At 43.1% G+C, this 22,431-nt stretch overlaps 1 protein-coding gene across 12 annotated transcripts in view; it reads left to right on the top strand.

Moving 5' to 3' along the window:
• KIAA1217 (KIAA1217 ortholog) overlaps window positions 1–22,431 on the top strand; it is a 349,155-nt gene that overhangs the window by 170,888 nt on the left and 155,836 nt on the right. For all 12 annotated transcript variants that reach the window (XM_030940985.1, XM_030940974.1, XM_030940972.1 and 9 more), the window contains exon 3: window positions 9,037–9,235. In XM_030940985.1, coding sequence (XP_030796845.1) covers window positions 9,037–9,235 — 199 coding nt within the window. The remainder of the gene's footprint in view (window positions 1–9,036; window positions 9,236–22,431) is intronic.

Below are 22,431 nucleotides of genomic sequence, written 5' to 3'. Positions count from 1 at the left end.
ACTATGCTTGTTACCAAAACACCAGGGGTTTGATCTAGGTTTTACTGCTCGCCAAACAGAAAGCCAATCACTGAGACAAGTACTGCCAAGGAAGAAGGCTTTAATCAGGTGCTGCAGCCAAGGAGATGGAAGCTCAGTCTCAACTCCATCTCCTTGACTGACTAAAACTAGGGGTTTATGTAGCAGGAAAGAAACATAAGAACATGTAAGAAAACAAGAACTGAGGAGGGGTGAAGAAACAATCATGATGAATGGGGGTGTGGCATCTGGTCTGGTGATCTGGTGAGTGTCCGTTCTTTGATACTTTTTTGAGAGGCCTAAAGGTGTTGCCTGAGGAAGGAGCTCAGATAAAACAAATACTAGTTTCCAGCTTTGAGACCAGAAGAGTCAATTTCTTATTCAGTTTATCAAAAAGAATAATCTATGGGACTATTGGGTCAGTTTCATGCTCCCTACCTGGGTGACAGGATCAATTGTACCCCAAACCTCAGCATTTTGCGATATATCCATGTAACAAACCTACACACTAAAATAAATCTAAATCTAAAATAAAAAGTGAAATTATTAAAAAAGAAAGTACGTTACCCATCATGCCACCATCAAAAGAAAACTCATGCTGCTTTTTGGCTATATTGTGTCCAATTACTAAATTATACCCCAAAATTCCATTAAACCACCTTTATTATGATTGTGTAGTACTCTGGAGTACACATACGTTGTAATTTGTTAACCAGCCTTCCAAATTGTTTCAAGATTTATTTATTCTATTAAAGATGTAATATGTACAGATTTGCTTCCTGACACTCCAATACGAGAGTACCACTTTTCTTAATTTTCCCAAATCAAACTAATCTATCCTGGCTTCAGCAATTATTGAGAAATTCATTCTCATCCTATTAAGGGGAAGCATTGTCCCCTCACTTGGAGTCATAAGGAAATCTTGGGGAGCTTGTCCAATCCAATAAAACCAGGCCAGGGCCTCTGAGTCTCCGGGGACTCATAGTGAATCACCTTCGATGCAGCCTGTTTGCAGCCAGGTTTATGGGGACCTTTGCCAAGCATCCTAAGTGTGAGCACCTGGTTTCAGCCACTCTAAGCATGTCACACATCCACCCTCCCAGTTGTGGGTCACTTCTTGCAAATGGAATACAGGTCTTTCGAATTTGAAGAGCACCATCACCAACCCTGACAACTGCCACCCTCTTCTTGGCTCTGGGAAGACGTCCACTCCCCTCTTCCTGCCTAATTAGGAACTTCCTCCTTTCCTCTTCTGGAGGCAAGTCCAGATTTCTTTTCCAAATACCTTTACCTTCTCATCCCAATTTAGGAAGAGAGTCTTCAGAGTGGCCTCTGTAGCATGGAGATACCATTAACAACCCTTCCCTGTGGGAAGACCTTAGAACTTAAAGGCTTGGCAGTTTTCCAGGAGGCGATGGCTAGGAATAGAAGTTCCATAACTTTTTCGTTTGTTTCTGATAACCACAAGGACAAGGTAAATTAACAATACCTCAGAAGACGAATCTGACACACAGATAATACTCTATGGAGAGTATTTGCATAGCGTGGTGCTTCTTTAAATAATGAGGAACTACCCTTTTCTGCACAGAGGTGTCCTTGTCATTTATTTGTTTGCAGCTGTAGGAGGGCAGGGGGCTTTGCATGGTGACACTGGGTTGGCAGAGGGGTCCTGCCTGGCTCACTTCACTCCACACAGTGGATGCCTCAGTGCAGGGATGACTGTGGCTGGCTCTATCTGAGCTGCCCGTGAGCACGGGGTACTAGGCATCACTGCCTTTTCATCTTTCCAATCTGATAATGAAATAATACACACAGAGAAGGAAAATGTGGAAACAAAAGATGCACTTGTACTTTGCCCAACTGCTGAATCATCTGATTTCCATCCAGAACAAATGCCATTCTGTTTTCACAGGTGAAAATTGTGAATAATGTCTGGGTACTCTTTGGATGGAAAAGGGAGAAAAGTGTTGAAATATTAGCCTTGAAGAAACAGGATATAAACTGAGTGTATCAAGGATATTTCATCAAAATAAATCCTAGAGAAAATGCTTCTCCTTTGTCCAAGTCAGGGAAGAGAAATACTAATTTTCAGACCTCAACTTAAGCTAGGAGAGACATGAGAATCTCAGATATGCACAGTTGGAAGCTGGCATTAAAGCGGGGTTAGTGAATATAGATCTATCTTATTGTAAGGTCCAGAAGTTCCTGGTTACTAGTAAGTCTGGCACGTATCCACAAACTGCTCACATGCAGCATCCAGATGTCCACTAAATACTCGATTTTGTGTATGTGTATATTGTACTGTAGATTACAGCAGGACCCTCTAGTGCGTGCACCCAAGGTTTCTATTAAAAACAAAAGCTGCTGATTTATTCTCCTCCACCACCATTTCTCTGAGTCTTTAATGCCAGACCCACCCCAAAATTACAAGATCGTAATAAAACTAAGTACAGTTGTCTTCTCCATTTGTGTTGCAGTTCTCACATCCACCTGTTGTATTTTAGAATCATGGGGGTCTCAGTCTATTCCCCAGAATGAGCATAATTGCAAGAATGGCACTGGGGAGATATTGACTCAGATTTTGCTTTTCTGTCCATAAACCACAGAAGCTGTGGGAAGTTGCCAAGAAGCCATGCATAGCCAAGCCTTTCTGCTCTTTTTAAAATTTTGTATTCTTCTATTATTTTTTAGAGATGGGTGTCTTGTTCTTTCTCCCAGGCTGATGTGCAGTGGTGTCACCATAGCTCACCGCAGCTTCGACCTCCTGGGCTCAAGCCATCCTCCTGCCTCAGCCTCCCCAGTAGCTGGAACTACACGTGTGCACCACCACACCTGCTAATTTTTTAATTATTTTGTAGAGACAGAGTCTCACTACATTGCCCGTGCTGGTCTCGAACTCCTGGGCTCAAGCAATCCACCTGCCTAGGCCTCGCCAAGTGCTGGGGTTACAGGTGTGAGCCACTGTACCTGACCACAGGGCTCGCTGTTCTAAACATACACCTGCTGTTGGTCACAGGACTCACCAGAGAATGGCAAGTGGACACCTGAAGGAAGAAAACCTCAGCTGATGCTGTCACCAGGGAAGGGTTTATGTAAGGATGGGAGGCAAGATGGAAGCCAGGTGTGCCCGATGGAGCTCCCTATCTTCCTTCCCACCCTTAGTCCTCAACCTAGCACAGACATTAAAGACTGGAAACTAGAAGGAGGGCAGAAAATGGGGAAAAAAGCAACTGCACTGTGGCTTGTAGAAAGGACTCTGTAAGCAAATTTAGAAGCGTAGAGCTTCCATAGTGCCAGTTTGTTAATTTTCCTTTGGAGTACCATGAAGCAGGAATGGTAGAGAAAACCTAAAGTCTGTGGATGATTTATTTGTTAATTTAATATTTTGCTTCTGGAATTTTTAATAAGAGTACCTAGCAACTAGGAGGTTCTCTTCAACTGAAATCAGAATTTTGACTAGGTTTAAGTTGAAAGTTACACAAGTGAAAGAAAAGTGTCTGAATGTCATGATTAAATTAACCACATCATTTAATGAGTGCTAGGAATGAGTCATTCCAAATATATTTGCATGTGGAAAACTTCATTGTATTTTCAAATGCCCTGTGGCAAATTGGGCATTAATTAGGATGAAGTAAAACTTCATCACGGCAATGTTGATTTTTCTTTTCACAATAAAAGAATGTAATCTGAAGCAAAGTGAATACCTTGGCTAGCCGGACACCCCACTGTTCCTGGCAATTAACATATTATGTAAAGCTACATTTGCAGGTTCCTTTTCGGGACCTCGGCATTTCAATTTAGGGTTTAAGGATCTGAAAACGGGAATGAAAAATACATCACCAATGCCTCTAGCTCTTTCTTTTATCTTTGTTGTTATCTCCAAATCCAATAGCACTGCAAAGAATATGAATAAATTCAATCCCCCTCGCAAAACAGTGCACTTGGTGAACATTTCAGCAAATATTTGTTTATGATGTTAAAATGAAATCATGGCCATCTTTTAAAAATTAATGCTGTTCAACTATGTTGCATACACTTGAGGACATAAATGTGGAAAGCCAGATCTTAGCACTACCTAGCTACGTATTTCTGTGGAGCAGGTGCTATAGGATAAATAATTCGAAGGAAATCTCAGTAAACTTTTTTTCTGGGTGACATGATCTTTTCTTCTTGTGTGATGTGTACTTAGAGTTAGAAAGTTTTGGTCCTGTAAGGGATCTGAGACACCAACTAGCTCAACCTCTGGCCTTACAGATGAGATAGCTGTGACTCAGTGAGGTTATACGTGTACCACTTTTGGCAAAAGCTGAACTAGAACTAGCATTTCCAGACTCCTGGTTAAATAAAAATTTGAGGCAGGGTGCAGTGGCTCACACCTGTAATCCTAGCACTTTTGGGAGAACGAGATGAAAGGGTCGCTTAAGCTTAGGAGTTTGAGACCAGCCTGGGCAACAAAGTGAGACCTCATCTACTGAAAATGAAGAAAATGAACTGGGCATGATGGTACAGACCTGTAGTCCCAGCTACTCAGGAGGCTGAGGTGGGAGGATTACTTGAGCCTGGGAGATCGAGGCTGCAGTGAGCCATAATCTCACCACTGCACTCCAGCCTGGGCAACAGAGACCCTGTCTGACTGACTGAATAAATAATGACCAACCAACCAATCTTACACTGGTGTCAACTCTGGAGTACACCACACATGATCTTTGCTCTTTTCATTTGGTAGAATTTCAGAGCAAGCTGCTTTTTCTATTTTCTTTTTCTTTTTTTTTTTTTTTTTTTTTTGAGACAGAGTCTCACTGTGTCGCCCAGGCTGGAGTGCAGTGGCGCAATCTTGGCTCACTGCAATCTCCACCTCCTGGGTTCACACCATTCTCCTGCCTCAGCCTCCCAGGTAGCTGGGATTACAGGTGCCCGCCACCATGCCTGGCTAATTTTTTGTATTTTTAGTAGAGATGGGGTTTCACTGTGTTAACCAGGATAGTCTTGATCTCCTGAACTCGTGATCCACCCATCTCAGCCTCCCAAAGTGCTGGGATTACAGGCGTGAGCCACCGCACCCGTCCCGCTTTTTCTATTTTCTCAGTGATAACCCATAGTATGAGGTTACAGGGAAGGTTAAAGAAGATTACCACATGACAGTTACTTGGTACAGAGCAGCGGGCACCTAATATGTTGAGTCCTTTATTTCTTCCCTCATCCTTTCATTAGGAAAAGATTATTTCTAGAGGGTCAATCACAGATGCAGAAGAGGAGAGAGCTGCACTGAGCCAATTACACCAGCATGTCTTGGTAACAGAGAGTCTCCTTTGAAGAAGAGAAGAATAGAAAGGACCAGTGGGGTTCAGGTGGCCTGACTGTACAGACCACCCTTCCTGTATGACCCCAAAGGGCTTACTGTTTGGGTTCCCGGGTTTGGGGTTGCCTAATGATTAGGGAAGCCTTTACAAGGTTGTGATGGAAACAGGGATCTCCATGGAGCAAGGAGGAAAATCCAGTCTTATGGACCCTTGAGTCCTGCTCACTTGGCTCAGAGAATATTCCCACCATCCTCTGCTTCCCCCTCAGGTAGGAGGAGCTCTCCACTCAGTAGCTTAGGGTAGCAGCTTCAAACACCCAGCTGTAGGCCATGCATGACTGAGAGAAGTTTTCACCGGAGGCAAAATGAGAATGCTAACTCCAACATAAAGAATTTTTTACTAGATCAAACCTGAAATTGTGTTTGTTTCCCCTTTTTCTGGTATTAAAGTATCTTTCCTTTCTTATGGTAAAAAAATCATACCACAGAGAGTGAGATTTCTTTAATGCCTCTTATTTTGCTAAATAAAATCAACATCCCTGTATTGTAACCCCTCATAAATTTGGGGGGAATTTTTTTTAGAAATTTTCATCTATGAAATAGAAAATGATGGGAAGTATTATTATGGAAACAAGCTCCAGAGAGTTTAGCTTTCTCCATGGTTCTTACTAATATGAATAAGTGAACATCATAGCAGCTTAGCCAGGAGGAACCATTAGAATTGGTGTTGGTCAGTGGTGGCTTGCTTGCAAGGCAAAGAGTTATCCCAAACTAGTGCACAACAAAAATTGAATTAATTGAATAAATTAATTGGAAGGACCCCACAATGTACTGGAAATGGAAAGTGGGAAGCCCAGGAGACCCCAGATGACTGCTGTCTTATCCTTTGTGCTCTCTGAAGATCGTGGGGTTCTCACATCTCTGTTTTTTAATACAGATTTGCTTTATTTTTTTCTCTGCCCTTTTTCTCTGTTTCACTCTCCCTGCCCATTTTAACCACAGCTTCAAGTTGAAAACTAAGTTGTTTCAAGTTCTCCATAGACATTGACTAATAGATCCTGTGTCCCAGATCTAAATTTACAGGGGAGAGAATTTAATTGGACCAGCTAAGTTCAGGTGGCTACTTCTTGACCCAATCAGGAAAGACATTTCCAGGGGTGAGAATTTGATTGGTCCAACTAAGATCAGGTGACTACTGTTTAGTCCAATCAGGAAAGACCAGGCTGGAGTGGGTGGCCCTGCGCTTTATTGCTCAGTTCAGAGCAACCCTTGCACCTCCCTCTTCTCCTCTCCCGATGCCCCTTTAAATTCAACAGTTACTGCCCCAAGCTCCTTCTGCACTCAGGGTGATGCACCTTTTCATTCTTCTTGTCCATCTATTGCATATACATTATCTTTTGCCCCCATATAGACTTTATATGCTTGACGAGCTCAAGAACTTTTATCTCTGGTGCACTTTTACCCATGGTGCCTAGCACTGTTCCAAAATGCTGTTTTGACTTTTTTTTCCCCCCCAACATATCAGATCACAGGGTATTTGGCACAAGTGTCAGCAATTTCCATTGTCTTTTCTCTGAACTAACTGATGTCTCAGCAGCAAGCTGGCATCATAGGGGAGGGTACTGTGTGTGAGGAGACTGCTAATATGTAGTGATCATTTTCAGTGAGAACGTGAATAAGAACAACAACGAAAAGAGGAGTTTACATTTGGAGCTAAATAGTTATGTATAGGAAGCGAGGGGGGAAAATATATAGCCCTACATCTTTGATTTTTCTACTTACCTACCACTACGATGACCCTGAACAAGAAACATTTGATTTTGATTTTCTTCAAGGATTATTACCTTCTGCAATGGAAAATGACAACTCATCAAATATGTCGTTTCTGCCGTGAGCTACAAAGATGACCATACAGCAGAGGTTATAAATGTAGCCATGTTGCTTAAAGTAATATTATTTCTTGGCTATTTTGCTAAACTGAGTCTATCTTCTTTTAAAAAAAAAAAATATTAGGGATGAGGACATCATACCTTGATATTCTGCTGAGCACAGTAAAGAGGAAGCTACTTCACTGAGGACCACATGAATTTGTCTAAACCTTGGTGAACTGGGCAGTGATTTAGGGATAATTTTCCTGGTCAAATACTTGTAATGTATGTCAAAGCCAGATCCCCATAACAGAAGTGGACTTTGTAAAACTAGGAATACACCACTTTGGGGATTTGCACAGAAAAATTAACCAAAGGAGACAATCTGACTGGTAATGCATGTTCCTTCTGGTCATGATATTGGCATGTAATCTGAGCTGAGTTTCCTGTGGAACACCCAGTCATCTCCTTGAAGCCTCATCCCTTAAGAAACACAGGGTGGAAGGTACTGACCTTATCCCTGCTTTCCTCAATGGGAAGGTCCTGAGAGGCGTATAGGAAGGTGTGATTTTCTGGATAATGCAATTGATGCTGTTGAGAAGGGTCTTCTTGTACTTTTAGCAAGAAGCTGCTTATCCGATTCTCAAAGGGTACTGCCAGAGTATCGGGCACACCTTGGGCATCCATGAAAGAAATCTGTAGCCCAAACCTCAAGGCAGGACTGGCTAAAGAATGGTCAGCGTACCTTGTTCAAAAATCATTAATAAGGCCGGGCATGGTGGCTCGCACCTTGGAATCCCAGCACTTTGGGAAGCTGAGGCAGGTGGATCACCTGAGGTCAAGAGTTCGAGACCAGCCTGGCCAATGTGGCAAAACCCCATCTCTACTAAAAATACAAAAATTAGCTGAACATGGTGGCACACGCCTGTAATACTCGGGAGATTGAGGCAGGAGAATTGCTTGAACCCAGGAGGCGGAGGTTGCAGTGAGCCAAAATGGCGCCATTGCACTCTAGCCTGGGCAACAAGAGTGAAACTCCATCTCAGAAAAATCGAATCGAATCGAATCGAATCGAATCGAATAGATATCTCCCTCGCAATGTGAGTTTACTGATTGTGGAAACAGTCTTGGTATGAGACTCTTAAGGGCCAGTTGTGTACAATTTACTCTGGTATGAGTACCTCATCCATCTTGGGTGCATAGAAAAGTATACAGTCCCCTCTGTTGTGAAAGCACTGTTAGAATTTGTCTGACAAAAGGAATTGTTTGCTATGGTTTTCCTATAATGTGACTTCTCCTAAACCCCCTGTTCAAAATGGACCACGTAAGTCAAACAATAAAAATCTTAATGGAGACTAGGTGTGGCAGGTCACGCCTGTCATCCTAGCACTTTGGGAGGCCAAGGCAGGTGGATCACATGAGGTCAGGAGTTCAAGAGTACTCAAAGTACTCAAAGCCTGGCCAACATGGTGAAACCCCATCTCTGCTAAAAATACAAAAATTAGCCAGGCATGTTGGAGAGCACCTGTAGTCCCAGCTATTCAGGAGGCTGAGGCATGAGAATTGCTTGAACCCAAGAGGCAGAGGTTGTAGTGAGTCGAGATCGTGCCACTGCACTCTGGTAATCAATCAATCAATACAATGGAACACTTAAGGGCAATGTTATTTTCTGGCAATTTTCACAACTGATACTTTGACCCACTAGGTCTTTAGTTTTCTCTATCTAACCCTTCTGATGGACTTTTCCCCCTTGCCATATTATTTTTCCAGATTAATAGAGATGGCATTGGACATATTTTCGACATGATTAATAATAGTCTATTTTCCCACTTTCTTTAAAATGTCTTGCAGACAAGGAGCCCCAAACTGTCTCACAGTCCTCAACCACCCAGTCTGGGTGACCCGGTCGAGCATTTATCAGAGACGTCCGCTGATTCTTTGGAAGCCATGTCTGAGGGGGATGCTCCAACCCCTTTTTCCAGAGGCAGCCGGACTCGCGCAAGCCTTCCCGTGGTGAGGTCAACCAACCAGACGAAAGAAAGATCTCTGGGTAAGCTTTAGAAGGCAGTTTCTGATGCCCCTTTCTTACTGAATGCGTGTCTTGTTATACTTCTGAACCTATACCCTTTCATTCAACATTCATTTGATATTGATTTGCAAATACTCTAGTACTGGGAAACTTCATTGGTTTCATATCAAGCATTGAGGATTTGCCTGCTGAGTAATCAGGTCAAGTGTAAGCTGGCTTTGAGGCTAGGCACATTCAGAAGTGGTTGGGATTAGTAATTCAAGCCAGGGGGCTAGTAGTATTTTACCTATGTTCCTGCTACTATACAGCAGGAGTCCCCAGTCCCCAGGCCATGGACCAGTGCCAGTCTGTGGCCCGTTAGGAACTGGACCACACAGCAAGAGGTGAGCAGAGGATGAGCGAGCGTTACTGCCTGAGCTCCGCCTCCTGTCAGATCACCTGTGGCATCAGCTTCTCATAGGAGCTGAACCCTATTGTGAACTGCACGAGTGAGGGATCTAGGTTGGATGTTCCTTATGAGAATCTAATACCTGATGATCCGAGATGGAACAGTTTCATCCCGAAACCATTCGTGGAAAATTGTCTTTCACGAAACCAGTCCTTGGTGCCAAAAAAATTGGGGACCACTGGTCTACAGTAAATTGTGAGGAACTGGCCACAGAATGATCCTCTTGTCACCTTGCAAACCTCTTCTCCAGTCCCAGAAGCCAGGACAGTTGGCATTTGTACCCAGTGCTGTGGGTTTCCACCAGCCCTGCTGCACCTGTCTGGTAATTCAGTGGAGGAGATGAGTGGCTCCAGGACAAAAAGGGACAACGTGGCCAGCATCTCCATGACTATTCATAAGAACCTTGAACACGAGGCTGTTCCCACTACCACGTGAAAGGATAGAGAGGCGTGGTGTGTGTAGTACACAGGTTTTCTGAAAGGTAGAAGGATTCTTTGTATGCTTTTACCACATATTTCCTTTTTTGTATTGGAAGTTCACTTTCTATCTTGCTTGGCTTTTTAAATTTCTTTTCTTTTTTTTTTTTTTTTTTTGGCCCTTTAACAAAATGGACAAGTCGTGAGGATTTAGACCTCTCTGTCAACTGGGCAGATGTTTCTTATGCTTCACTGCCATGTTAAGGTTCTGATTTGGGTACCTGTGTTTGCAAACAGATGGGCTTGGGGCTAAGAGGGGACAGGAAAAGGGTCAACATGCAAAAGCCTTCAGAGTCTGGCTCATGAAAAAGACAGCTGAACTCCGCCATGTAAAACTGAGCAAATGCCTTGCTGGGAGAAGAAAGAAGAAGATAGATATGAGAGAAGGTGTCCTGATTTTGTTTCCTTAGCTTCAGATAATGACCCAAGCAGACTGGATTCAGACATTGTCCTAGCTGTCCTAAAAGAAACCTGACCAGGCGTGGTGGCTCACGCCTGTAATCCCAGCACTTTGGGAGGCCAAGGTGGGCGGATCATGAGGTCAGGAGATCGAGACCATCCTGGCTAACACGGTGAAACCTCATCTCCACTAAAAATACAAAAAATTAGCCAGGCGTGGTAACTGGTGCCTGTAGTCCCAGCCACTCAGTAGGCTGAGACCAGAGAATGGCATGAACCCAGGAGACGGAGCTTGCAGTAAGCCAAGATCGTGCCACTGCACTCCAGCCTGGGCGACAGAGCAAGACTCCAACAACAAAAAAAAAAAACCACACCCACAACTCTGTTATTATTTGTATTATCAATGTTAATATTTAACATTAAATTTTGTGTACTTGACCTTAGTAATCTAAGGTTCTCATTGTGTAAATGAGAGAAGACCACAGAAAATGTGCTTTTTGTTGATGGGTGTGTTTGCTTGTTTGAGCTCACACAGTTAATTAAATGGCAGCAGTGGGAAGTGCAGGGCTCCAGTTCCCATTAACATCATCTTACAAACGAAGGGACGAGGACACACACGGAAGGGACACACCCAAGGAGCATCATGGGCCAAGACAGTGTCAAGATGACACAGGCTTCCACACCGTCACCAGGCTGGGGTTTTCTTTCTGGATTCAAGAAATTTGTGGTTTCTTTTTTTTTTTTTCTTGAGACAGAGTTTTGCTCTGTCACCCAGGCTAGAGTGCAGTGGCATGATCATGACTCACTACAGCCTCGACTTCCCAGGTTCAAGGGATCCTCCCATCTCAGCCTTCTGAGTAGATGGGACAACAGGCACACACCCAGACACCTGGCTAATTTTTTATTTTTTATAGAGACAGGGTCTCACTATGTTGCCCAGGCTGGTCTGGAACTCCTGGACTCAATCCTCCCACCTCGACCTCACAAAATGCTGGGATTATAGGCATAAGCCAGCGCGCCTGGCCTGAAACTTGTGCTTTCTTAACTCCACTCACACTTAGGAGCCAGGCAAGGAATGGGATTTCTGCTTTGTGCTTGAAGGAAATGAGTGAAGCTCAGGTCTCTGTAAAGATAACCTCGGCTTTGCAAACCAAAATGAAGATAAGAATAAATGCCTCTCCGCCTTCCCCCATACCTGGGGAACTTTGACTCTGTTGGATAATGGATCTTTTTTCTTCAAGGAAGGAATTTCCTCTGCAGCCAAGAACGGTTGGCAGTGCAGGTTGAGACTTGCTGGGTTCAGGAACCAAGCCTTGGGGCAGAGAGACTGCAGGAGCTAAGGCCGGCTTGCCCAAAGAATGGCTGAGGGTGGTGTGTGTTTTCACACAGGGGTGGCCACGCTTCCGCAAATTGCTCCATTTTACTCAGCATCCTTTGCTGTAGAGTGCTGGTGTGCTGTCACAGCAGGCTGAAAAATGCATCTGACCTGTTTATTCTGCCCTCCCTGTGAGGGACTTTTTGGCTTGTCATTGTTCACTGCTCCTGGATAGAAACAAAGGAACACAGTAAGAGGAGAGGAGAGAAATGAGCAGTTTCTTGCCAAAGCGAAGGGAAGCTCTGGTTCCAGAAAATGAGGCTGGCACTGGGCCAGCTGGGTTGATGTGGCCCTTGACCGCCTCTTTGTGGCCGATTGGGGAATGTCCCCCAAGCCGCACCTGGCCCTTATGGGGTAATCCAGTTGAACCTGGACGGGAAATAGAAAGGAAAATGTGAGTCACAGCAAGTGCAAATGCAGTCTCCCTCCCAGAGGCCTTGCTGAGCTTAGTCTTTGGGAAACTCCCCGCCTCCTGGCCTTATTTAACACACAGACCCACAGGTTCCTGGGATAAACCGTGCTCTCCAGAGAGCCCCGGCCATGAGCAGGGGTGTCTCCCAGCACCTGGGTGGCCCAGAAGCACAGCTGCAACTCTAAGGGGCCTCAGATATGCAGACTGGATTCTTTGAACTGTAACCCCCGGGAAACCCACTGTTGATGCCATCTGGAAGCCCTGGGTGTCTTTTGGAATCTGTACATTGTCACTTTATCTCAATCCACAGAGTTTTAAGTTCTCCCATGAAGCCCTGTTAATCTTGCCTTTGTTTAAAATGTTGATGGTTTGTTCATCATGGAATTTTTTTATCATTTTATTTTTTTGAGAGCAATTTTTTAGGTTTGTAACAAGATCGAGCAGAAAATACAGACAGTTACCATACACCCTTGGCCTCCATGCATGCACAGCCCCCACCTTGATCAGCATCCCCTACTAAAGTGGTACGTTTGTTACGGTCAATGAAATGAGATAAACACATTGATATCACCCAGAGTCCATGGTTTACATTGGGATTCACTCTTGGTGTTGTGCATTCTGTGGATTTGAACAAAGGTCATGACGTGTATCCATCATTATGGTATTACACAGAGTGGTTTCACTTGCCCTAAAAGTCCTCTGTGCTCTGCCTATTCATCCCTTCCTCCTGGCTAACCACTCGCCAACCGCTCATCTTTTCATTGTCTCCATAGTTTTGCCTTTTACAGAATGTCTGGTAGTTGGAATCCCATGGCATGTAGCCTTTTCAGATTGGCTTCTTCCACTTAATAATATGCATTTATGTTTTCTCCATATATTTTTATGGTTGGATAGCTCATTTCTTTTTCACATGTGAATAATCTGTTTTTATGTTTTGTTGTGTTGTGTTAAGCTGTGTTTTGAGACAGGGTCTCATTCTATCACCCAGGCTGGAGTGCAGTGGTGCAATCACAACTCACTGCAGCCTCAACTTGAGGCATAGATGAGTCTCCCACCTCAGTTTCCTGAATAGCTGGGACTACAGACATGTGCCACCATGCCTGGCTAAGTTTTTGTACATATAGGGTTTCATCTTATTACCCAGGCTGGTCTCGAACTCCTGGGCTCAAGCAGTCTGCCCATCTCTACCTCCCAAAGTGCTGGGATTACAGGTGTGAGCTACCATGCCCAGCCTGAATAATATTCTATAGTCTGGATATACTACAGTTTATTTGTCTATTCACCTTCCAAAGAATATTGTAGTTACTTCCAAGTCTCGGCAATTATAAATAATGCTCTATAAACATTCACGTGCAGGTATTTGTGTGAACATACATTGCAGTTCCTCTAGGTAGATACCAAGGAACATGATTGCTGGATTACCTGGGAAGCCGCTATTTAGTTTTGTTTTGTCTTGTCATGGGTTATTGCATTAATTTTGCTTTTTAAAAATATTGCACAAAGACATTATTTATCGTGGTAACTGAGCTTTTGGGAGATCCTTAAATTTTGCACTGGAAGTATGTGCCTTGCTGACCTCACCCCAGTGCTGGCCCCTCATGTCACCCCAGGCGCATCAGATACCGTTACTGCCAGTCCCCAACACAGGGCCTGGAGGAAGGAGAGTGAGGAAAGCCCAGCTCCTGGCCTATACTCTGGCGCATGGTGCCACAGTTTGTCAGTGGAGTCCTTCCCCAGCTTAGGCAGCACAGAAAGGCACCTTGAGGGTGGAGCCAGGACAAGATGAAATCCTCACACCACTCGGCTCCTGAGAGGGGAGGAAACCTTCCCTCACTTCAGTCTGCCTGTGCCTGGAGATAAACCTGCCTGCCTCTTAGTTTCTCCACTTGAATAATTTCTCATTTCTATTGCTTCAGTGTATTTGGGGGCTGGGAGAAATGCAGGAAGGCTGAGCATGGTGCATTTCGCAGATGCTGTTAAAAGACATGCAAGAGAGAGAATGGGGAACACTGGCCATGTTTTGGACCCGTCATATACATCACTGGTGTCTGTGTAATGGTCTCTCTTGGGTGCTGTCCTGGGATGCAAGGTGTCTACTTCTCATTTGGGAGAAGCATTTTACCATTCAGACAGAGCCAAGTGACAGCAACACACAAGTCCTTTCTGAGGCTGAGAGCCTAGGAATTTACAAAGAAGAAAGGTAAAGAAAGAAATTGATGGGTTCAGCAGCACTGACTCATCCCATCGCCAGGTTCCAACAACCTATCGTGTCTAAATCTCTACTTCCACAGAGCGGTTGGTACCCTGCCCTTTCCTCTCATCCAGAGCCCAGCTGAAATTCTTTTCAATGGAATTTATGCCACTTCTCCTTTACTCTCTCTTCAGTGAGAACAGAGAAGACCAGGAGAAAGGAAGACTAAAAAGTAAAGTGAAAACCGCCTTCCAATAGAATTTGGTTGCAGAAATAATTTCCATGAAAAATGGTCCTGCTGATATTAGGTCTGGAGTCTTAATGATGGAGTAGTTTCCTTTTAATCATGGTGCTGTCTTAGAAATGCCTGTCTGGAATGTGACCATGGGCGGGGGCTGGTGTCTGGCCGCTGCGTAGTCGGCCTTCGGGGAAAGGGTAGCCACAAGATGTTCCCACTCTTCTGTGAGCCCTCAGGAATTTGAAAATAAAACTCATGTGAAAACAGGAACAACAGCAGCAACTTCTTGATGCAGACAGATTCCTTTGTTGACCATATTCTGAATGCATGACTTTAGAAAAGAGACCTCACTGACCAGCCCAGCAGCCAGAGGTGTTCCCATTTCCATAACAAACTGCCTCTGAAACACTCAGACTGAAAAATCAAAAATGATCTTAAATGGCATAGGAGGATTTTAGACTGGTTAGAGGGGAAGTCCCCCGGCGGGGTGAATTATTGAATATCTATGTGGCTGTTATTTTATTCCAACATGATTAACTTGGAGGCTTATCATTCTCTATGGGGATTTAAGGAAAAGAAGTCTCATAATTGCCAGAATCTTCCATCCTATGTACATGCAAGGCTGAGTAGGAAATCAGGGCAAAGGAATTGAGGAATTGTCTATCTCTAAAGATGAAAACAAAGGAGGAAACAACTGTAAGACTAATGTGAGACTGTCTGAATGTGAACAGTTATTTCTTGAATATTCAAAGATTTATTTATTTATTTATTTTAGAGACAGGGTCTTGCTCTGTTGCCCAGGCTGGAGTACAGTGCCACAAACATAGCTCACTGCAGCCTTGAACTCCTTGACTCAAGCAATCCTCCCACCTCATCCTTCTGAGTAGCTGGGACTACAGGTCTACACCACCATGCCCAGCTAATTTTTCTGTTTTTAATTTTTTTTAGAAATGGGGTCTCGCTGTGTTTTCTGCTGGTCTCAAACTCCTAGCCTCAAGTGATCTTCCCACATTGGCCTCCTAAAATGCTGGGATTACAGGCATGGGCCATGGCACCTGGCCCAAAAGATAAATGAATTTTAAAGAAATAAGAAGAACTATTGCTCTGTAGAGTAAGTGAGGCCAGGCGCGGTGGCTCATGCCTATAATCCCAGCACTTTGGGAGGCCGAGACGGGTGGATCACAAGGTCAGGAGATCGAGACCATCCTGGTTAACGCAGTGAAACCCCGTCTCCACTAAAAATACAAAAAAATTATCCAGGTGTGGTGGCAGGCACCTGTAGTCCCAGCTACTTGGGAGGCTGAGGCAGCAGAATGGCATGAACCCAGGAGGTGGAGCTTGCAGTGAGCCGAGATCGCGCCACTGCACTCCAGCCTGGGTAACAGAGACTCTGTCTCAAAAAAAAAAAAAAAAAAAGGAGTAAGTGAAGCATTTATTAAATTTGTTTTTCTAAGAGCTTGTAGTGATTGAAAGGTAACACTGTAAAAACAAAAACTGCTAGAGAATTTCATAGCAGGTCAATAAGTTCATGGTCAGGCTCTTAGGCTGCTAGCATACAAAATGTCAGAGCAGGCAGAGATACAACAAAAAAAGAGAATTTTAGACCAATATCCCTGATGAACATCGATGCAAAAATCCTCAATAAAATACTGGCAAACCGAATCCAGCAGCACATCAAAAAGCTTATCCACAACAATCAAGTTGGCTTCATCCCTGGGATGCAAGGCCAGTTCAACATATGCAAATCGATAAATGTAATCCATCACATAAACAGAACCAAAGAGAAAAACCACATGATTATCTCAATAGATGCAGAAAAGGCCTTTGACAAAATGCAATAGCCCTTCATGCTAAAAACTCTCAAAAACGAGGCATTGATGGGACATATCTCAAAATAATAAGAGCTATTTATGACAAACCCACAGCCAGTATCATACTGAATGGGCAAAAAACAGAAGCATTCCCTTTGAAAACTGGCGCAAGACAGGGATGCCCTCTCTCACTACTCCTCTTCAACATAGTGTTGGAAGTTCTGGCCAAAGCAGTCAGGCAGGAGAAAGAAATAAAGGGTATTCAATTAGGAAAAGAAGAAGTCAAATTGTCCCTGTTTGCAGATGACACGATTGTATATTTAGAAAACCCCATCGTCTTGGCCCTGAATTTCCTTAAGCTGATAAACAACTTCAGCAAAGTCTCAGGATACAAAATCAATGTGCAAAAATCACAAGCATTCCTATACACCAATAACAGGCAAACAGAGAGCCAAACCATGAATGAACTCTCACTCACAATTGCTTCAAAGAGAATAAAATACCTAGGAATCCAACTTACAAAGGATGTGAAGGACCTCTTCAAGGAGAACTATAAATGACTGCTCAACGAAACAAAAGAGGACACAAATAAATGGAACAACATTCCATTTTCATGGATACGAAGAATCAATATTGTGAAAGTGGCCATCCTGCCCGAGGTAATTTATAGATTCAATGCCATCCCCATCAGGCTACCAATGACTTCTTCACACAATTGGAAAAAACTACTTTAAAGTTCATTTGGAACCAAAAAAGAGCCCACATTGCCAAGACAATCCTAAGCCAAAAGAACAAAGCTGGAGGCATCACGCTACCTGACTTCAAACTATACTACAAGGCTACAGTAACCAAAGCAGCATGGTACTGGTACCAAAACAGAGACGTAGACCAATGGAACAGAACAGAGCCCTCAGAAATAATACCACACATCTACAACCATCTGATATTTGACAAACCTGACAAAAACAAGCAGTGGGGAAAGGATTCCCTATTTAATAAGTGGTGCTAGGAAAACTGGCTAACCATATGTAGAAAGCTGAAACTGGATCCCTTCCTTATACCTTTTACAAAAATTAATTCAAGATGGATTAAAGACTTAAATGTTAGACCTAAAACCATAAAAACCCTAGAAGAAAACCTAGTCCCATGCAGGACATAGGCATGGGCAAGGACTTCATGACTAAAACACCAAAAGCAATGGCAACAAAAGCCAAAATTGACATATGGGATCTAGGTAAACTAAAGAGCTTCTGCACAGCAAAAGAAACTACCATCAGGGTGAACAGGCAACCTACAGAATGGGAAAAAATTTTTTACAATCTATCCATCTGACAAAGGGCTAATATCCAGAATCTACAAAGAACTCAAACAAATTTACAAGAAAAAATGAACCCCATCAAAAAGTGGGCAAAGGATATGAACAGACACTTCTCAAAAGAAGACATTTATGCAGCCAACAGACACATGAAAAAATGCTCATCATCACTGGCCATCAGAGAAATGCAAATCAAAACCACAATGAGATACCATCTCACACGAGTTAGAATGGTGATCATTAAAAAGTTGGGAAACAACAGGTGCTGGAGAGGATGCGGTGAAATAGGAACACTTTTATACTGTTGGGGGGAGTATAAACTAGTTCAACCATTGTGGAAGACAGTGTGGAGATTCCTCAAGGACCTAGAACTAGAAATACCATTTGACCCAGCCATCCCATTACTGGGTATATACCCAAAGTAATGGGATGCATTACTGTTGGCTGCATAAATGTCTTCTTTTGAGAAGTGTCTGTTCATATCCTTTGCCCACTTTTTGATGGGGTTCATTTTTTCTTGTAAATTTGTTTGAGTTCTTTGTAGATTCTGGATATTAGCCCTTTGTCAGATGGATAGATTGTAAAAAATTTTTTCCCATTCTGTAGGTTGCCTGTTCACCCTGATGGTAGTTTCTTTTGCTGTGCAGAAGCTCTTTAGTTTACCTAGATCCCATATGTCAATTTTGGCTTTTGTATAAATCGTGCTGCTATAAAGACACATGCACACGTATGTTTATTGCAGCACTATTCACAATACCAAAGACTTGGAACCAACCCAAATGTCCATCAATGATAGACTGGACTAAGAAAATGTGGCACATATATACCGTGGAATACTATGCAGCCATAAAAAAGGATGAGTTCATGTCCTTTGTAGGGACATAGATGAAGCTGGAAACCATCGTTCTGAGCAAACTATCGCAAGGACAGAAAACCAAACACCACATGTTCTCACTCATAGGTGGGAATTGAACAGTGAGAGCACTTGGACACAGGGTGGGGAACGTCACCCAATGGGGTCTGTCGTGGGGCGGGGGGATGGGGTAGGGATAGATGGGATAGGGATAGCATTAGGAGATATACCTAATGTAAATGACGAGTTAATGGGTGCAGCACACCAACATGGCACATGTATACATATGTAACAAACCTGCACCTTGTGCACATGTGCCCTAGGACTTAAAGTATAATTTAAAAAAAGAAAAGAAAATACAACAACAACAAAACTGTCAGAGCATTCTCTCTGGCATCAGAACCAGCTCCCTGGCCTGAGTAGCTGGGAGTGGGTGGATAGGGTGTCTGGCTGGAATCACCCATACTAGTCTCTTCCCAGTGCACCTGCTGCTACCGCTGAGGATGGAAAGCAGAATCTTTCTGGAATGTCCAATGTGCAGGGGTCTGGAAGGTGAGAAGCAAGGCAGTTGTGAAGGCTTGGGGTTTTTTTTGTTTTTGTTTTTGTTTTTTCCAGCATCATTTGCCAAGGTCCCAGGGCATGGCCACCAGCTTGATCGGGTTGAGACTGCTGGGGCAGGCATCCATCTCTCTAGCTCTGAAGTGTAAGTGAGACCCAACTCTGCATCAGTGCTGGCAGCTTCCAATCAAGGCAGCATGGCTTTGGAATCACACCTGACCAGAGTTTAAGGAAGCTTCCGCTTTACCAAACCAGGTCTATAGTCACCCACTTTTACTGTGAAGATTCAGCCCAGTGATTCTGCAAGCCACTTAATAAATCCATTTTTTTAACTGGCTGAACCAGTTCAGTTCTCTGCAACTGATCTCTGACTGCACAGGGCCCTAACTTATTATATTTGTAGATATTGTAGTGCTGCCTGTTCTGTGCGTTTCAGAAAATAGGACAAGTGCTGGCAGGTATAGTTTGATGACTTTTGGAGGCTTGGCAGTGAGCTGGAAGTGTGGTTTTCAAACAATGTTCTAGAGAACATGGAAGTTCTGTATTATAAATACTGCAATTTCATGTAAGATCTCATTTGAAAAATGAGCTGATGCTAAACTGGTAAAAAAAAAAAAAAAGTACAATAAAGTAAAACCGATACACAATAAAAATTAAATAGGCCAGTAGTATGGGAAAAAAACGGAGGGAGGGTGGGAGAGAGGGAGGGAGGGAAGGAAGGAAGGGAGGGAGGGAAGGAAGGAAGGAAGGGAGGGAGGGAGGGAGGGAAGGAAGGGAAGGAAGGAAGGGAAGGAAGGAAATGTTATGAGGAAATTTCAGAAGACAGGGAGAAAGGCAGGGAGGGAGGGAGGGAAGGAAATGAATAAATGTCCTTTATACTCAGCAGGAGTCCTTAAATACTTTAACTTGCTAAAACATTATCTCTTAGTTTTCTTGCACTTGATGTAATGAATGTCCTGAGAGGTAGTTTTGTAAAAACTGAATCAATCTTTAAATAAAACGTGGATTTGGGGCTGAGAATTAACCATAGTAAGGAATATGTCAAAAATGTCTTCAGTATAGTGAAATACGCTTTTGTGATATCAGCATCTCCCCACTTTGTCCTTTATCAACTAGGATTTTCATATATGAGGTTTGCTGAAAAAAAGGCAGCATTTGTCCAGGTTTGCTCACTTGGCTCCCAATTCACCCATAAGAAAGAATATTCTTGTAAAAGATCGTGTGGATTCATGATGCATTTGTGCTTACTTTAAAAAACAAAGTTGGGCCGGGCACGGTGGCTCACGCCTCTAATCCCAGCACTTTGGGAGGCCGAGGCAGGAGGATCACGAGGTCAGAAGATGGACACCATCCTGGCTAACACCGTGAAACCCCGCCTCTACTAAAAATACAAAAATGATGAGCCGGGCGTGGTGGCAGGCACCTGTAGTCCCAGCCGCTTGGAAGGTTGAGGTGGGAGAATGTTGTGAACCCCGGGGGGGCGAAGCTTGCGGTGAGCCCATATTGTGCCACTGCACCCAGCCTGCAGCCTGGGCTAGAATGGGAGACTCCATCTCAAAAAAATAAAAAATAATAATAATAAAAAAAACAAAGTTGGTCAGGTATCCTTAGGAATCTCTTGCGATTAAAATTCCTGGATTGAAACTCTAGAAGAGATTTCTTAAACTTTGAAGCAATTGTTTAGTTAATAGGAACCTGAGAGATCCTATGCCCTTTACCAGATATATATATCTATATATCTATATCTATATATATCTATATCTATATATCTATATATATCTATATCTATCTATATATATATATATCTTCTAGGATTACTTTGCAGATGGGACATGGGTAAAAAAGCAAGGACTGAAGTGAGGAGAAGGTATGATGAATGACAAGGGTGTGAACCCTCAAGCACCATTATTTTAGAGGGTCTTTCAGTGATCAGGGACTATGATGAGGAAACAGTCTTAGCAGTGAGAGAGGTCTTAGAGAAGATTTAGGTTCTCCTGTTTCTTTTGTGTGTGTGTGTGTGATGGAGTTTTGCTCCTGTCACCCAGGCTGGAGTGCAGTGGCGTGATCTTGACTCACTGCAACCTCCGCCTCCGGGGTTCAGCGATTCTTGTGCCTCAGCCTCCTAAGTAGCTGGGATTACAGGCACCCGCCACCATTCCTGGCTAATTCTTATATTTTTAATAGAGACAAGGTTTCACCATGTTGGCCAAGCTGGTCTCCAACTCCTGTCCTCAGGTGATCCACCCGCCTAGGCCTCCCAAAGTGCTGGGATTACAGGTGTGAGCCACCACGCTTGGCCTAGGTTCTACTGTTTCTCTTTCTTCCTTTGCGGCCAGGCTGTTGTTAAACCTGGAGTATAAGTCACCTTTTTATAAAGTTAACCTAAGACTTTTCAATGCTGAAGAGGGAGCTATAGTGTTGGAAAGGTAGCATATTTCCAAAGCCATTTCAGAAAATCAGTCTTGGCGTAAGTTAGAGTGAACTATTCCATTCTCTCTCTGCTGTACCCATGATACCCCATCCTAACCCAGACACCTAGCTAATTTTGTTTCCCTGATGTGAAAAATACTCTAATTCAAAAAATAACCCTCCATCAACTTTCAAAGACAACATAGAAGAAAGTAGGCAGGTTTTATCTATTATTTATACCTTTCTAAATCCAAATTAGATTTGATCTGGCTTCATCAAAACCAATAAAACTATAAAAGAACCATTAAAATAAGAATTAATACAAGTAACAGTTGGGTAAAATATGTGTTCCAGAAAAATTAAGGTAAAGATGATTGCTGCAATTGCAGTTAATATTAGAAAATAAGACAAAAGAAGAAATGTAAGGAGTTACGTGGATTGCATTACTTAAGACAAGGTTTATACCAGCTTGTTAGAAAAAAAAAAGTTTTAAGGTATTGTCTTCCAACAATTCTTATATCTTAATGTTCTTGACATCCGATTATCTAGTAAGCAGTTATATGTCACAGTTGTTTTATGCAGTGTTTTCCATATGGCTATATCTTTGCCATTAAACTTCAAAATCCAACAACAGAGTATTAAGTCATGCAGTGAGAAGGCCATAACTTGGGATCTGTAGCTTTCCAGGGATCCAATTTAATACATGGAGCAAGTTGATATAGTCTTGATAAT

The sequence above is a fragment of the Rhinopithecus roxellana genome, chromosome 11 (genome assembly GCF_007565055.1).
Source record: "Rhinopithecus roxellana isolate Shanxi Qingling chromosome 11, ASM756505v1, whole genome shotgun sequence".
NCBI lineage: Eukaryota > Metazoa > Chordata > Mammalia > Primates > Cercopithecidae > Rhinopithecus > Rhinopithecus roxellana.
The sequence above is the reverse complement of the archived record's forward strand: the minus strand, read 5'-3'. Positions and strand labels throughout refer to the sequence as shown.